This window comes from Ranitomeya variabilis, chromosome 8 (assembly GCF_051348905.1).
Source record: "Ranitomeya variabilis isolate aRanVar5 chromosome 8, aRanVar5.hap1, whole genome shotgun sequence".
Taxonomy (NCBI): domain Eukaryota; kingdom Metazoa; phylum Chordata; class Amphibia; order Anura; family Dendrobatidae; genus Ranitomeya; species Ranitomeya variabilis.
The window spans coordinates 72,539,974-72,558,622 of record NC_135239.1 but is presented as its reverse complement, the minus strand read 5'-3'; the positions used below and the strand labels follow the sequence as shown (position 1 = coordinate 72,558,622).

The following is an 18,649-nucleotide window of genomic DNA, read 5'->3' as shown; positions in this document are numbered from 1 at the left end:
GCCAAGCTGACATTTTAATACCATTTTGGTGTGTATACAATCTTTTGATCACCCATTTTTGCATTTTGGTGTTTTGACCAAAAAACTAATTCTGGCTTTTTGATTTTTTTTTCGCTACGCCGTTTACCGATCGGATTAATTCTTTTTTCTGTCAATTTTTTTAATTTTTTTTTTATTGTTTTATATTTGAATAGGGCGAATGGGTGGTGATTTGACGTTTTATACTTTTTTATTTTTTTAATACTTTTAAAAACTTTTTTTTTTACTTTTTGCATGCTTCAATAGTCTCCATGGGAGACTAGAAGCTGCAGTTGTTTGACCGGCTCTGCTACATACAGGCAATGATCAGATCGCCTGTCTGTAGCAGAAATGCTCACTTGCTATGAGCGCTGACACTGGGCTGCGCTCATAGCAATCCAGCAATGACAACTACAGGGATCTCCTGCAGACCCTAGGTTGTCATGCCAACCCATTGGCAACCCACGGTCATGTGACAAGGGCGCTGATGGGGGGGATTAGTGACACACTTCCGGCGCAATCACATTAAATGCCGATGTCAAGGGCACATGTTAGGGGCACATGTCAGCTGTTCAAAACAGCTGACATGTGCCAGGAAAGATGTGGGCTCAGCGTCGGAGGAAACATCAAAGGGAGAGACACTAGTGCGACGCATGTCATGAAGGGGTTGATTAGATCTCAGACCTGATGATACTGGTGCTCTTACAGTTGAAATCCACTTCACAATGGATGTATAATCCTGAAATATAATTGAGCATTTCTGATTGCAGAGATGTTCATATAAATGTTCATGCTAATATCTGGCAGGATAACTGTAATAACAGGCAGTATAACTGTAATATCAGGCAGGAATGACAGTAATATCAGGCAGTATAACTGTAATATCAGGCAGGAATGACAGTAATATCAGGCAGTATAACTGTAATATCAGGCAGGAATGACAGTAATATCAGGCAGTATAACTGTAATATCAGGCAGGATAACTGTAATATCAGGCAGGAATGACAGTAATATCAGGCAGTATAACTGTAATATCAGGCAGGATAACTTTAATATCTGTCAGTATAACTAATATCAGGCAGGATAACTTCAATATTCGGAAGAATAACTGTAATATCAGGCCGTATAACTGTAATATCAGCCAGGATAACTGTAATATCAGCCAGAATAACTTTAATTTTAGGCAGGATATCTAAGGACGATTTTCAGTGTTGAAACCTCTTGAAGTGCCAATTTCACATGAACCCGTTTTACATTTTAGAGTTGGTACACCATTATTAAGTGTTATCTTTTCGCCCTCTATGATCACCAAACTACAGGACTATTTAGTAAATGGAGAGGCACCCATCAAGCTATAACTTATTGGAATCTTCATAGTGACAGATGCCCCTGTGCTAGAGAGAAAAGTGTCAAATTCATGGCTTACGTCCGACTCTAAAGAAATAAGTTGTGCCGGCAGATGGTAGGAAGTGATATGTTCCCACGTTCAGTACAATACAGGAAATAGAAAGACAATAGTTCCCCTCCTGTAAGTCTAAGAATATATCCACTATGAGCAGGAGGTAGAGAGGAAACTAAATGTAAGGATCCCACAATGTACACCGAGAGGGAAAGTAACAGACCAGCACCCCAGTGTTTACTGGAGAGATTCATGAGAAAATTGCTTGTAAGTGAAGAATTTATCATTATGAGTTGTCGTTCATTACATTGTATTATTTTTTTCTCAACGAGCTACAAAAAGCCCAAAAATGAGATGTCACACAGTAGAATATAGAGAAGATCAACAGTCTTGTCATGCCTATATCACTTAAAACCCGAAAATATTTCTTACAGTCACCTTATGCCCCATATATGAAAAAGAGTAGGGACAAAAAGACCCCTTAACACACTATGGCCCCGACTGGAGTTTTGTAGGGGGACTGGAGTAAGGCTATGTTCACACGATCCTTTTTTTGCTGCGGATCCGCAGCGGTTTTGAGGCTGCGGATCCGCAGCCGTTTTCCATGCAGGGTACAGTACAATGTTACCCTATGGAAAACAAAATCCGCTGTGCCCACTATCCTTTTTTTCGCAGGCAAATCCGCGCGGATTTGCCTGCAGAAAAAAAGAAGTACCATGTCTATTCTTTCTGCGGATTCCGCTCCTGTTTTCAACATGCACCAATAGGAAAGTGCTGTTGAAAACCCGCAGAGGAATCCGCAGAAGAAAAAGCAGGAAAATCAGCAGTGCAGTTTTGCACTGCGGGTTTTCCAAATCAGGACCTGAAAAAAACCGCAGCAAAAAAAGGATCGTGTGAACAAGCCCCAACACTTCAGGCGTAAGAAGTGTTTCACACCTTTTTTGGCGTAAACACCTTGAATCGGGGTCTATGACTAGCCATCAGCTACCAAGTCCATATCTGTTTTCAAAAGTGTCCTGGTTGTCTTTGGAAAGAGACAATGGTTTATCTCCACCTCAGTGTCAGGCATGAGACCAAGCTTTATAGCTAGGATTCCATAATACACAGTCCGGTGATGGAAAGCAGAAATCAGAAATATTTATAGGCATGAACAGAGAAAATCCATTCGAGAGCTCATGTGCACACAATCAGGGTGTATATACAGCTCTGGCAAAAATTAAGAGAGCACTGCAAAATGTTCAGTTTGTCTGATTTTTCTCTTTGTAGGTATATTTTTGAGTAAAATGTACATTGTTCTTTTATTCTATAAACTTCTGATAACATGTCTCCAAATTTCCAAGCAATAATTTTTGTATTTTTTTTTCTGACAAAGAAAAATGGTCAAATTTAAAAAAAAAAACAGTGCTTTCAGACCTCAAATAATGCAAAGAAAACAAGTTCATAATCATTTAGAAGCAACAATACTAATGTTTTAACTCAGGAAGAGTTCAGAAATCAATATTTTATGGAATAACCATGATTGTTAATCACAGCTTTCATGCGTCTTGGCATGCTTTCCACCAGTCTTTCACACTGCTTCAGGCGCAAAAATGTAAGCAGGTCTTCTTTGTTTGATGGCTTGTGAATATCCATCATCCTCTTGATTATATTCTAGAGGTTTTCAATGGGGTTCAGGTCTGGAGATTGGGCTGTCATGACAGGGTTTTGATGTGGTGGTCTCTTAATTTTTTCCAGAGCTGTATATTTTGTGTAGCCATGTGTGCCTCTACAAGGTACTGTAGACTTGGTACCCCAGTCCGACACTTTTGGATCAACATATCTAAGCATCAGAGAGAATTACCAACAGAGTAGTGAACCACAGAAACAATTTAGATTGTGTTCTTCATTTTCAAAAGTGGGTCTGAAGATGAAATATGGAGTTAATGAGATTATTTCAAAAGTTTAACAAAGTTTTTACTGCGGAATTAAGGAAAATTAATACCGCAGTTCATCATTTGCATTTAATTTTAAGTCATTTCTTTGCCTCATCTTACATTTCCCATTGGGAAATTCTGGGGACAAATCATCTGCATGCTTTATGATGTTTGCAAATTCAAAGATGCTTTTATTTTTGCTCTTTTGCTTTCTTTGCAGCTTATTTAAAGTAAAATGCCGACCCTCTCTCAATAAACTTTAAAATGTTGCAAGTCAGTCTTTACCGGCACAAAAATAAACTAAGCAGACTATGTACTCGGCTAGGGCACTACTACTAGAAAAATTCAGAGACATTTTGAAAAGTCAGATATGATAAATTTGTCAAAAACTGAATAATAAAAAAACACACCAACAATGTCGAGCAAAATTAAAAATAATTAGGAATGAAAAAAACTAGTGACATTGACAGAAAAATAAAACATCAACATGCAAACTTTAAATCCCTCAAAAATATGCAAAAAGAAAGATGAATCAGCCTGAGGCTGTGATCACCTCAAATGTTTCCCACATATCAATGGCCCTTTAGGTCTGAAAAATAGGATTCAAGTGTATCAACCAGTGCCACTGAAATTAATGAAGCAGGTGGAGTAACTTTGTGCTCTATCTGACCTCATTTTCGACAGTGGTCACTTTTTGGGGGCAGACGAAAAAATGCAATCAACCACGATTTTAAGCTTATCTAAAAAAGGAGGACACTACCAAAAATGAGGTCAGACAGGAGACAAAGTGACTCTGTCTGCTTCAATAAAGTCAAAGGCCCTATTGGCAGATCCACCTGAATCCCATATTTCAGGGCTTCAAATGGAAGTGTAGACCGAGCCACCAACGTGTGGCAAAAACATGATGTGAACCCGGCCTTAGTGTCAAAATATGCCTCCTACAACAACAGGGGGCTAAGCTTCTGAGATCTAGCTCTGGATCAAGAAGAAACCTTACGGTTGGGATGGTGGTGTTTGGTCATGGCAGGCAGAGTTTGAGCTGTCGAAGCAGGAAAAGTCATCAGCGAAGCAGAAAAACCTTTGTAATGGCTGGAAACAAAGCAACCTGTTCACGAAAATAAATCCTTTAAATCCTAGCAAGCAGGATGGAGCTTTGCTTTGTACATGATAATATAATTTGAGAATAATTATAATTAACACTTATAAAACCGCGCTCTAATTCTGACAATGCAGAAATTTGCTTCCTGTATATTACCATGGTATGCAATAAACTCAGGGTGTGCTCTCTCTCATCCTTTAATTAATGATGTTTTCTTTAGAAAGGAATGTCTTATTGCAAAGTAGAAATAAACGTTACACGCGGCAATAATCAGAAACGGTCCAGGTGACATGAAACAAATCAAAGTGGTAAATCTATAGGTTCAGACGTAGCCTGAGCTCCCAGGATCTGCTCTTCGAGGTATACAGTATATTCAGAAAAGTGGGGCGACTTCACATACAACGCTAATGGAACATTCTGGTTACCAATAATATATAAGGGAATTTGCTGTTCATGCAATTGCCTTCTTTATATGTACCATAATTCAATCAACTAAATAGAAAATTCAACTATTCATAAATCAGCTACTCCAGAAATATCCTGCAAGGACATGTTCACACTTAGGCCCCGATTCATCTGGATAACACACTTTGATAAGTTACAAAATTTTAACGGAACTCGGAAATGTGCAAAAATTGGCAACTTTTGGCATCTTTGTGCCAGTTTTGCCCAGTTCTGCCCATTTTGGGGTACGTGATGCCAGCGCTCTTCTAATTTATAGTGAGGTACAGCATGCTTTATGCCAGAAATCTTACTCCAGTCCCTGATTGGAATAGGATTCATGGTGTGCCACACAGAGGCAAGCCTTCAGCGTGGCCCCCTCATCAACATAGTTTTTTTTATGCAAGCTACGGTGATAAAAACGTAGGGTAAATTACCCATGTTTTATATGCATTTTTATGTGTTTTTCTGAGGGGGGTTTTTTGCAATTTTTTTTGTGCATTTGGATCTTAATAGGCAAAAATGTAGTAACAACACTGAAAGAATTGATGTGCTGCGTTTTTTTAGAAAATGTAAAAGGTAAAAGGTAAAAAATAAAAGCACAGTGTGAATGATGATTTTGCTGTTACTGTAAAATGCTGCATTTGTTTTGCACAAACACAAATGTGCATCAAAAACGCTGTGGGTAAACAAGCCCTAAAGTTCCTCTGTTTTTTTTTGTTTGCTCCAATTCCTTTAAAGGTGTTTCCTCTATTTGCAGAATCCTTTCTTAATCCCTATATTTCCCCCTTGTAATATAATAACACTTATGTTCCCCCCTTCGATTCCTGGGAAAGGCAGTACCGACACCATTGGAATGGAGCCGGCACTGGAGGTGACTATAAGGCCGGCGTCACACTGGCGAGTTTTACGGACGTAAGAGCGCAGAAATTACGTCCGTAAAACTCGCAAAATAAACGGCACAATTATTCTCTATGGCCCAGCTCCTATCAGCCGTATATTACGGTTCAGTATTATACGGCTTTCTACGGCCGTACAAAATCGCAGCATGCTGCGTTTGTCAGCACATTGCGCAAAAAAATCGCCAATGAAAGTCTATGGGGGCGAGAAAAATACGGATTCCACACGGACCAGCAGTGTGACTTGCGAGAAATACGCAGCGGTGTTAGTGAAAAGTCGGTAATTCAATTGCCGGCTTTTCATTTCTCCTGCACAAACCCGACAGGATATGAGACATGGTTTACATACAGTAAACCATCTCATATCCCCTTTTTTTTTGCATATTCCACACTACTAATATTAGTAGTGTGTATGTGCAAAATTTCAGCGCTGTAGCTGCTAAAATAAAGGGTTAAATGGCGGAAAAAATTGGCGTGGGCTCCCGCGCAATTTTCTCCGCCAGAATGGTAAAGCCAGTGACTGAGGGCAGATATTAATAGCCAGGAGAGGGTCCATGGTTATTGGCCCCCCCGTGGCTACAAACATCTGCCCCCAGCCACCCCAGAAAAGGCACATCTGGAAGATGCGCCTATTCTGGCACTTGGCCACTCTCTTCCCACTCCCGTGTAGCGGTGGGATATGGGGTAATGAAGGGTTAATGTCACCTTGCTATTGGAAGGTGACATTAAGCCAGATTAATAATGGAGAGGCGTCAATTATGACACCTATCCATTATTAATCCAATTGTTGGAAAGGGTTAAAACACACACACACACACATGATTTAAAAGTATTTTAATGAAATAAACACAGCGGTTGTTTTAATAATTTATTGCTCTCTCAATCCATTTTCAGACCTTTGCTTGGCAAAATAATAAACGCACAAGATACATACCTTCTGATGTCCGGTCACGTCCCACGATGTAATCCATCTGAAGGGGTTAAAATAATTTACAAGCAGGAGCCCTGCTAATGCAGCGGTGTGCTCGTGCTTGTAATTCCCCGGCGAATGAATGAAATGTAGGTCATTGACCTACATTTCCTTCAGTCGCGGTGATGCGCCCCCTGGTGGATGTCCTCATATGACCTGGAGCGTGGGAAAAAGTTCCCAGGCTGCAGTTCATGAGAACATCCACCAGAGGGCGCATCACCGCGACTCAATGTAAGTACAGATCCAGCTTTCCTTTCAGCACCCGGGGATTACAGGCACGAGCGAGTGGTTTATCGCAGCTCGTGCCTGTAATATTAGTTAACCCCTTCAGATGGATTACCTCGTGGGACGTGATCGGACATCAGAAGGTATGTATCTTGTGCGTTTATTGTTTTGCCAAGCGAGGGTCTGAAAATGGACCCTGAATGAATTAATAGGAATCCGCAGGTGTAAAAACGCAGGTGAAATCTGCACAAAAATCTGAAATCTGCACAAAAACCGCGGTAAATCCGCAGGTAAAACACAGGGCGTTTTACCTGCAGATTTATCTGAATCTGCGTGGAAAAATCCACCGACAATACTGCAACGTGTGCACATACCCTAATTGTTACAGTTTTAAAAGGTGGAAACATAGGAACTGAGAAAAGATTGTCTGAGTAGTGGACAACCCCTTTAAATTGTAAAATTGGCATTTTTTTATTCACACATGCATTTTTCCCATACAAGTTTTTTTATCTACAGTGATGCCATAATTAAAAAATAAAAAACAATGATTTACATAAAACACCCAAATGGTGAGAAAAAAAATGTACCACAGTACGCCGGAAAGTTGTGAAAATAAAATGGCGTTTATCTGAGAAAAAAAAAACAATGTAGGTAATTCATGATTAGTGTTATGCCACAAAACAGGTGCATAAAATTAACCAATTTTTGAGCAAAGTTTTTTTTCACAATTTTTCCAAACTTTTGCCTTTGCACATCAGTGGGGGGGTCGGAACGAAGTGAAAGGATCATGGTCAATGGTGGACCGAAAATTGTAGTAGAAACCTATTGCACCCCAAAGCTGAAGTGGACTTTGGTGCTCCATTCATTAAGCTGGTGTGTCTCTTGAATTTTGTGCATCATAAGGCTAGAATCACACGAGCGTATGGCATCCGATGTGAGAGCATCTTATGTGATATGCTAAAGACACCGGTCTCAAATTCTGCTGCGAGCGTGAGCCGAGTGTCAGTGCTCCGATTCCTCGCATGAGAATGGCAGCACAGTTGAGGAGGAGACGGAGAAAATAATTTCTCCGTCTCCTCCAAGGCCTGACTTGGCGCATACCGGACTGCACTGGGATGACACTGCCATGTTTTCTCGCATAGCACTCAGCCGTATTATATGCTCGTGTGACCCCAGCCTAAGGCCCCCGTACACATTAGGGTATGTGTCCACGTTCAGGAAACGCTGCGTTTTTGACGCAGCGCTGAGCCGCAGCGTCAAAAACGCAGCGTCCAGATGTTACAGCATAGTGGAGGGGATTTAATGAAATCCCGTCTCCACTGAGCAGGAAAAAACGCATGCGTTTTTCCTGTGAAAACGCACATGCGGTGCGTTTTTTAAGATCGCAGCATGTTGCTACAATGAGCAAAACACGCAGGAACACCGCAGGTGACCTGCCAGTGACCTCAGGTGCATTTTTGGTCAGGATTTTACTTGCATAAAATCCTGACCAAAGCCTGAAGCAAAACTGAACATGGACACATACCCTGAGGGTATGTTTCCACGTTCAGGAAACGCTGCTTGTTTGACGCTGCGCTGCAGCGTCAAACAAGCAGCGTCCAGATGTTCCAGCATAGTGGAGGGGATTTGATGAAATCCCGTCTCCACTATGCGTGGAAACCCGCACGCGGCGGCCCTGCGACTACGGACATGCTGCGCGTCTTTTCAGATCGCAGCATGCCCGTACACCTTGCGGGGATGCAGCGTCCCCGCAAGGCATATCACAGGGCCCTATGGGACAGAGCGATCATCCCGGATGTGAAGAGTTAACACATCCGGCATGATCGCGTCCCATTAAGGGGGCGGGGCTTAGCGCCGAGCGGCTTCGCCGCTGCGGCGATACCGCCGGCCATCCTGATCGTGGAGTCATACCCTAAGGGTATGTTTCCACGTTCAGGAAACGCTGCGTTTTTGACGCTGCGTTTTTCCGCAGCGTCAAAAACGCAGCGTCCAGATGTTACAGCATAGTGGATGGGATTTCATGAAATCCAGACTCCACTATGCGTTAAAAAACGCATGCGTTTTTGCCGCGAAAACGCATGCGTGGTGCGTTTTTTCGAAACGCAGCATGTTGCTACTATGAGCAAAACACGCAGGTACACCGCAGGTGACCTGCCAGTGACCTCAGGTGCAGTTTTGGTCAGGATTTTACCTGCAAAAAATCCTGACCAAAGCCTGAAGCAAAACTGAACGTGGAAACATACCCTTAGACTAACGTCAGCCGATCCAGCTGATATTGGGCTCAGCAGACCGTCTAATGTGTACAGGGCTCCTGACTCTAAGGCCACGTTCACACGTTCGGTATTTGGTCAGTATTTTACCTCAGTATTTGTAAGCTAAAACCCGGAGTGGGTGATAAATACAGAAGTGGTGACTTGGTTCTATTATACTTTTCCTCTGATTGTTCCTCTCCTGACTTTGGTTTACAAATACCGAGGTAAAATACTGACAAAATGCTGAGTGTGTGAACGTGGCCTAAGGGTTATGCAAGTCTGATTTCGGACTGCCGATCCTGTCGTTCTGTAAAACATATCGCCAGCGGCTCTCTCTCCATCAGCGTGTCTCTCATAGAGAACACAGGAACACTGGGCACAGCGAGCGCTCCTGTGTATGGGGTAGTCAGCAGATAGTTGTCAGCCAAACAGTCGTTTCATGGACAGGTACCCGCAGAGTATCGGGGCCTTTACTCCACCATGCTTTTTTTTAAGACTGGCACATGGAATGCCATTGTGATGAATGTGCCCAAGTGTATGAAACCACCTGGGATCCAAAACCATTTATAAGGAAAAATATCTTCTTTTCCCATAGCAACCAATCACAGGGCAACTTTTATTTTGTCGCACCAGTTTTGGGAAATGAAAGCTGAGCTCTGATTGGTTGCTGTGGGCAACTAAAGAAGGTTTTTAGTCCATTTTGATTAATCTGTCCTAAGGTATTTACAAGAAAATAAAGTCCAGCATGCCGTGAAAATATAGTGCAGCATGCCGAGCGTTTATTACAAAGCAAAATGGTGGAACTGCAAATCTGAACATTAATAAAAAGTGACTCGTCCTCTATTAGCTTTCTGCAAAATCTATGACAAAACACAAGGTTAAATTCAGTCACCCAAACCACTTCCTACAATTTACTGTACAGGGAGGCTTCCTGGGCCTGCTATCATTCTTACCCTACAGGCCTAATAGCAATATAATGGCTCCGTTCACTGCTGCATGACGGATCAAATAAGACTCAGACTTTTTTTTGCTTGAGTCATATTCTAAAAGAAATCAGACAAGTGAAATAAATGCGCTACTTTCATAATGTGTACCGTAGTTATGGCCCTGGTTGCCGAGACAAACAGACTGACACCCTGCAGGTACAGCACGATTACACCTTGGCACCACAGTCAGACAGTCCACACCAGACGGAGAACCAGACCACCAAAACCTGGCTCGTGGCTCAGAACCAGATCCCATAATCAGACAGGTTCTTACAATGGCACCTGTCAATAGGTGGGAGATAACAGGCAGCAAATGACAGTCCTAAGGGTATGTGTCCACGTGCAGGAAACGCTGCGTGTTTGACGCTGCGCAGAGCCGCAGCGTCAAACACGCAGCTTCCAGATGTTACAGCATAGTGGAGGGGATTTTATCAAATCCCGTCTCCACTATGCGTGGTAACACGCTGCGCCGCCGCAAGGTATATCACAGGGCCCTATGTGTGGGGTGCGATGATACCGGATGTGTGCAATGAACACATCCGGCATCATCGCGTCACAGAAGGGGGCGGGGCTTATGGCGGAGCCGGTTTGCAGCTCCGTCCAAACCGCCGGCCATCCTGCAAGTGGACACATACCCTTAGAGTTTGTACTGGAAGCAAGAAAAATCAGCAAGCGGAAGGATCAAATTGTGATGGTAGAACAAATGAGTCAGAGAATCTCCAAAATGGCATTTCTTGTGGGATGTTCCTGGTATTTAGTGGTTAGTTCGAAACAAAAGTATTTCAAGGAAGGAAAACTGGTGAACCAGCTAAAGGGCTAATGGTAGAGATGAATAAACCCAAATTTAAAAGTTCGGGGTTCGTACCGGACAGTTAGTGTGCACTGCTAAACGCCGAACAAGGGTTTCTCCCGGAAGTTCCTTGCAATGTCTGGTGGCCCGGGGAAAGTCCGTTGCAGAGGGTGACATTTTTGAAAGTTGGGATCCCCATTGTTTTCAACGGGGTTTGGGTTCAAGTTTGGGTACAGTTCTGGTACCCAAACCAAACTTTTGAATAAAGTTTGAGTCGTGTACTAGAAACCGAACTTCCACAGGTTCGCTCATCCCTAGTCAAGGGTAGAGTTTGTGCAAATCAATTCTCAGGACCAGGTTACTAGACTGTGGCCGCTGGACAGGAGCCCTGAGAAATGCCTCCTACTTCCGGGCATCTGCGGCTCTTCTTGTGATTAGCCACCCTTATGCGACATTAGAAAGAAATCTGATGTCACGCCAGCGCTGATAATCAAACGAATGACAAATTGAAGCTGCACTATGAAGCACTATCTACGTAAATATTGAATATATGAAATTGGAACTACATTACTGCTATAGAAAATATGTTAAAAACGAAGGTACTTAGCACAGAAATTGGCCAATTCGTGTGAGCCCAACTGCCAGCGACAAGATGTACCCCTTTGTTGGCACCCTTACCCTAACATGATGCCTCTAACCTGGCCTAAAGCCTACAATTATACAGGCAGGTAAGATCAAGCTTTATTTAAAAACACCTTAGGGTGATGGGAGGAGATTAGTGATGAGCGAGTGTACTCCTTGCTCCGGTTTTCCTGAGCACGCTCGGGTGACCTCCGAGTATTTATGACAGCTCGGAGATTTAGTTTTCATCGCGGCAGTTGAATGATTTACAGCTGCTAGCCAGCTTAATTACATGTGGGGACCCCTAGCAACCAGGCAACCCCCACATGTACTCAGCCTGGCTAGTAGCTGTAAATCATTCAGCTGCCGCGATGAAAACTAAATCTCCGAGCAGTCATAAATACTCGGAGGACACCCGAGCGTGCTCGGGAAAACCCGAGCAACGAGTGCAGTCGCTCATCACTAGAGGAGATCAGTCAGAAGGCGTGTACTACAAATATCAAAAAACTGACCGGCACTTCCAAACAGAAAAAGACAAGTGTGAACAGGTGGAAGCTAAGACAGCCACAATACATAACTAATATATTTGTTAATAATATTCAGTGTCTCTCTTAGCATACACCGTTCACACTTGTCTTCAGTTATACAGAGTGGCTAATTGCTAGTCAAAGCAATAGTTGTGGAAACTGGGAAGCAGGAGGTGGTTCTCAGGTCTCCCAACATGGCCGCTAGACCTGGTCCTGCAAATTAATTCATGCTACCTCTAGTTATGGTTGCTCACATTTCATTGATGCACTTGGAGCGTGAAGACTAGCCTGTCTAGTGTGATCCCAAAGACTAGCCTGTCTAGTCTAATCCCAAAAACTAGCCTGTCCAGTCTGATCCCAAAGACGAAGAACTGTAGCACGAGGTGGTGCCAAGATGTAGTCATGGCAGATAGATGGCAGAACACATTGCATCACAGCTTACTGCCTATGTGGTTTTGTAGCTGCAGACTAGTGAGTGCCCATTCTGATCCTTGTCTACAGCTGACAAATGTGGCCTGGTCTTATGAACAGTGGTGTCTTTTTTTTTGTTTGTATCATTTGGTCAGTCAGGTAAAGTTACATAGGTGCCTCGTAAGATAGATATGGTTCCAGGATGTCCTATGCTAAGATACAGAAAGAATATCCTGCCAATGTCCTGGTGTTAGATATTACAGCACTCCTCCCATTGGGGCGGACAAAGCCAGAATGGCGAAAGTCAAGTCGGAAAATAGGCAACTCATGAATTTGTCTATAACTGATCATATGCTGACTTTGCTTATCTGTCTTGAGAGCACAGTAAAATCAGGATGCAGATTAATCCTGGCGTGGCGGTGCTTCACGATTGTGGCCCATGGTACTTTTCTTTGTTTCACCTTATAGGAAAGAAGGAGGACAGTCAAGTCCATATGAGACAGCGAAGCAGTGATTAACCAGTTCTTGTTATAATTCTGTTGCTGGGATCTTTCCAATAAGTGTGAACCGTAACCTACACAAAACCATGTGGGTATGATTGTGCAGCATAATTTTACATGCTATAGATAGTGGTCAATTTCAGGTTTTGTATTCTGCAGAATGTGGATAAGATTTTGGAAAATCTCATCCACTGTACTGGCAATGGGAGTTTGGGGCACGTTTTCCGCTCATAAAATCCGAATGGAAATTCTGCTGCAGGTCCGCTCGGTCTGAATGTACCATTTATACCATTTTCCTATTTTCATTACTCTTTAAATGTTTTCCAAATATCTATTGCTAATAAACCCTATTATGTGCGGTTGTGTCTTTCCTTGTACAGCACCCGTCAGCCATGCGAACAGCAGACAGAAGGGTGAGCTACTCATCTGTGACATCCTCCAGCCTCTGAATGACCCACCGCCCACCAAACGGAAGCAGAGCTGATCAGCTGCACATGGTGATGCTTCTTACATCTGCCAGTGCTATCATCATCTATACGTGCGATCATAAACAATGGCTACAGATAATTCCCCGCTAACCTTCAGTCTTAGCTAGATCTGTTTCCTGGACAGTCAGGTTACTTGATATCCATTAGTGCTATATGATCTACACATCACTTTACTGTGCAGGAAACCTTGGGGTCACTATATAAATGACCTATTCTCGCCGCCATATTAGTAGCCACACAGTTTTCCTATATAAAAACATAGCAATGACTTACGCCTATGACACATATACCGTAACTGTAAATGCGATAATTAGACACTTGGCCTAATCAGTACTGTCATATTATGACCTGTGAAAACGAGGCGCAAATTACTATAATCTGCACATTCCTATATGAAAATCCTATATATAAAATCTATGTATTCAGCTGACAGCTATGACCACACGGATCCTCATCATTGCCGCTCACTACAGAGACTTCATTATGTTCGGCATCAGTAATCTCTGACACTAGCTCATTATTGCCGGCCGGACGCTCACTTCCAGCAATCACTATTTGTATATACTGTTATTACAAGTTACAAAACAGATGCAAATGATACGTTGTAGCCACAAAGGAACATTGTACTACAATCGGCAAAATAAAAGACTAAACATAAGAGGCAAAGTATAAGAAATAAGGATGTACACATAGGAAAATGCTGCTACAAAGTTTCTCCATTCTTGTCTCTGATTGGGATGTTGCTTTGCAACCGACAGAAGAGTGACTATGGAGGACCGCCTCAGTACTGTTACTCGCCTGACTCTTGGGTTGGCGGAGGGCATAGGTGATGGATTGGGGCATAGTGTGGCAGGTTTTGTCACATTGCCAGAATCTATTTCACTACATAATGTCATATAGAAAAGATTCATGTATGAATAGAAATAGGCATTAGATCGTTTTCACCAGAAAAAGGTTTCAGTTACTCATCCCCAATGGTTTAAAGTGACTGCCTGGGCTCAAATGAAAAGTCTACATGACTGCAGACTGCTAAATTGTGCCTGTGTGGGACACACACACTGTCACGATTTCCCTGTGTGCGGGTGGGTGAATTACATAGTCGCGATTATGTGCTAACTAGTCTCACCCGGCTTCTCTCAATAGAAGAAAATTCAGGGAAACGCTGGAAACTAATTGGCACTAGACCGCATGAGGGGAATACAGGGGAATCCTCACAGCGTGCACATTGCACACTGTCACAACCTGGCAACTACAGTGAGAGTGATTGCAGGCTTTTCTTTTCAGCCTAGGACAACTCCTTTGAATGAAAAAACAAGTCTGAGACTCCGTTAGGATCTCCGTTGCAGACTGTCACGTTTGGTGGAAAAGATAGTGCTGTATCTAATATTAATACATTAATATTAATAATTTTCCCGCAAAGGCTTTAGACACCTCTGCAAAATCCAACAACCCTATGAAAAATCAATGTGACTGTGAGTGTTAATGGATCCAATGTAAAGAACCACACCCTGATGCAGATGAGGACAGGGGTCTCTGCATCCTACATTGGACCCTTACATCAGAGTTGTATCAGTGAGTACCTTCATATGTAACAATGTGTGACACATTTACTCCACTATCCTGTACATTGGAAAAACTAATATACTGACAAATACCACCTTGATGGAGACAAAACTGACACACTTTGGTGTCAGGTGAATGGAAAAGTATAGATATGTTTATAATAAACCCCAGGAGCCTTTCCCAAGCCATGCTACAAACATAGGGCTTTCACGAAGTCTACATATACCATAGTCTTGTTTGACCAAGGAGAAAGAGAATGTGTCAACAGTATACCCACAGTCTCCCCAAAGTCTACATTAATGTAAACCCATAGAGCGAGTCTATCTCTTGTAGCCAAATGTGTAGTTTGCCTCTCACGACCTCCCAAAGAGCCTCAGAACCCTCACAGATCGCCATGGTCTACAGCAGAGGTCTCCAACCTTTCTGACCTTGGGAGCCACATTCAGCTCTGAAAGAGGGTCTCCAGCCACATCCAGCTCCTGCCCCAGTAATGCACCCAGAGCCCCCTATTACCCGTATTATGACAGCCAAAACCTTCCCGCTGAAATCACACCAAGGCAGTATGCCAAGCTCCAGGGTCTCCTACCTTACCCCATTCTAGATCTGCTCTTCTGTGCCGGTCTACACACAAGTCACAATCTAGAGATGCTAATGCCCTAGGCCGGCAGACAGCCGCAAGCCTCTTGAGCTACTGGTTGGGGGCCCATGATCTACAGAAATGCTTAAAAAAGCTTTTATCATACATAAACTTTAATTTGTCCCTTTTTAAAATGTATATATTTCCTGGCTGATTCACCAATTGCAACTTTTAAAAAAAAAAGTCCCCCAGTTTTTGCACACATGTACTCCAGTTCACCCCTGGAGTGATTTTATATACCTCTGGAATTTTTGCTCAAAATTTTCCATCATTTAGTGGACATTCGACTTTTCGCTCAAAAAACATTTCAAACAAAGATAAAGTAAAAAAAGAAGGAGCATGTTTTTTATTTTGCCCAAAATTTATGAACCACGTGCGCGATTTTGAAGAATCTTGGGCACAAAAGACGAGTGAATACTACGAGACAAAAAAAAGAGAAGTACAGTGAAGAAAAAAACAAATAATGAATCGGGCCCAGAGTCTTCAATTACTGCAGTAGACATTGCTGACCACGACACAATAACCACCTATGGTAGAACCACCAATGGTAGCAACTGGACAACATTGGGCAACACTATGGCCATGCATTACTTGGCGCCACAACCATACACAGGTCCAACAGGGACCAGTGGTGATAACTGGTCCAGGACCAGAGTGACATACTATTACATTTCATTGGTCAAATGTTGGACAGCTCCCATGGATGTGCAGTATGGTGGCTCCACAAGGCCGTAAGGACACACGTCAGAGTCAGATCTCAGCAACAATTGCAGGTTTTTCCTGTGTTTGCATGAGTTACTGGCAGCTAGTCAAGATTTACTGACACTCCAGGAGCAAATATAGATTAAGAAGTCAATACTACTGTATAGAGGAAAAAATCCTGCACCGCTGCAACACCTGAGCCCAAATATCCACTGCGTGTAATTACCACGTCAAATACACTGCCCTTTCAGATTCACGGGTGCCAACCCATGTAAACAATTGCATAAATCCATATACTGAAGAGAAAAAATGGTGGCGCTCACCGTTTCTAAAATCCACTCTTTATTGTGACAAATTAAAACATCTTCAGCAGGGGGGTAGAATGGGAAGAAAAAGTCAGACGACGGCCGTTTTGCGCTCCCTGTTGGACCTGTAGAAGCGCAAGTGAGCGCGAAACGGCCATCGTCTGACTTTTTCTTCCTGTTCTACCCCCCCCTGCTGAAGATGTTTTAATTTGTCACAATAAAGAGTGGATTTTAGAAATGGTGAGCACCACCATTTTTTCTCTTCAGTATATGGATTTATAGATTAAGAAGTGTATACACCGACTTGTCATATACCCTTCAAGACATTAATGGCTGCCGACCAATGTCAACGGTGCATGAGTCTCTCTACATATAGACATTTCCTTAGCCAAGTTACCCCTATAATGAAATATGCCCCCAGATTGAATGCGATATTAGATTGTGAGCCCCTTAGGATGGATGTGAGACTGAGACTGTTCTATGTACAGCACCGCAGAACATGTTGGTGTTATAGAAAGTAGAGTTTTGGCCGAATCCCTTCCTAGGAGCTATTTCACTAGGAATAAGCGGTAGAGGGTGATTGCACCTGGACACTTACTGACCTGGGACATCTGTGGCCGAAGATTAATGTCCTTCAGATTGATACAGCTGGGCTGCAGGTTCTTCAGCAGCTGGCACAGCAGGACCCCATCCCGGAGGGTCTGGGCCAGGTCGAATACCTGCGCAGTTTCCCATGTTACCCGGTGGTTTGGTGGCAGCACCCTGCACCTGATCAGCCACTGGGCGCACTGTCTCCAAGGCTCCATTGGTGCAGGTGTAAAAACAAAAAGTGCAAGTGCAATATTAGGAGAGGAGGAAAGTAATGGGGGGGCAGGTGAGGACTGATCACAGCTCTGCCAGCCTCATCCTGGGCAGCAGAAGTTCAGTTCCGAGGAGTGCGGAGAGATGCAGGGTGCAGATCCTGAGGGCAGGGTCACAGCCTCCTGTGCTGTGCTGGGTCACGCAGCCTCCTGTGCTGTGCAGGTTGCAGGTCCTGAATGCAGGGTCAGAGCTGCCTCCTGTGCTGTGCAGGGTCACAGCTGCCTCCTGTGCTGTGCAGATCCTGAGTGCAGGGTCACAGCAGCCTCCTGTACTGTGCAGATCCTGAGTGCAGGGTCACAGCAGCCTCCTGTGCTGTGCAGGATGCAGGGTCACAGCAGCCTCCTGTGCTGTGCAGGTCGTAAGTGCAGGTTCACAGCCTCCTGTGCTGTGCAGGGTGCAGGGTCACAGCAGCCTCCTGTGCTGTGCAGGTCGTAAGTGCAGGGTCACAGCTGCCTCCTGTGCTGTGCAGGGTGCAGGTCCTGAATGCAGGGTCACAGCTGCCTCCTGTGCTGTGCAGGTCCTGAGTGCAGGGTCACAGCTGCCTCCTGTGCTGTGCAGGTCCTGAGTGCAGGGTCACAGCTGCCTCCTGTGCTGCGCAGGGTGCAGGCTGCTGGGTGGAGGTGTCTCCTCATCTGGGCTCCTCTTCATGGTGCGGGGACATGAGATCCTTCACTGTGCAGCACCTGATGGAGGAGTCACTCAGCGCTTCTCCTTCCTCCGGGTCACTGGCTCCTCAGTGACCGCGGCAGCGCCCGGCGCCCATCCTCAGCCTCTGCTGCCTCTGCCGTCTCTGCCTCCAGTCCCGTCGCCTCTCTCCAGCTCTGCCTTGGGCTGCAGCTCCTCGGTCGCGCATGCGCAGTGCGGGGCATGTGGCTGTGACACTGCTACCTGCTGTCATTACACAGGAGGAGGAGGAGGGGAGCGCTGACAGTAGACGCTTGTGGCATGGGAGGACGGCTGTGTGGTGCCAGGAGCTGGAGTCTGAGCCTAAACTGCACACCTGGGAAATACCGCCATCCCTCACAGTCAGTAACGTGACCAT

The 18,649-nt window shown here is 44.0% G+C and overlaps 1 protein-coding gene across 3 annotated transcripts in view; it reads right to left on the bottom strand.

Annotated features, from left to right (window-relative positions):
- Positions 1 to 17,738, bottom strand: part of VAV3 (vav guanine nucleotide exchange factor 3) — a 248,480-nt gene extending 230,742 nt beyond the window's left edge. For all 3 annotated transcript variants that reach the window (XM_077277485.1, XM_077277487.1, XM_077277486.1), the window contains exon 1: positions 17,349 to 17,738. In XM_077277485.1, the coding sequence (XP_077133600.1) occupies positions 17,349 to 17,552 (204 nt within the window). In that variant the 5' untranslated portion in view covers positions 17,553 to 17,738. The remainder of the gene's footprint in view (positions 1 to 17,348) is intronic.
- Between the last annotated feature and the right edge of the window lie 911 nt (positions 17,739 to 18,649).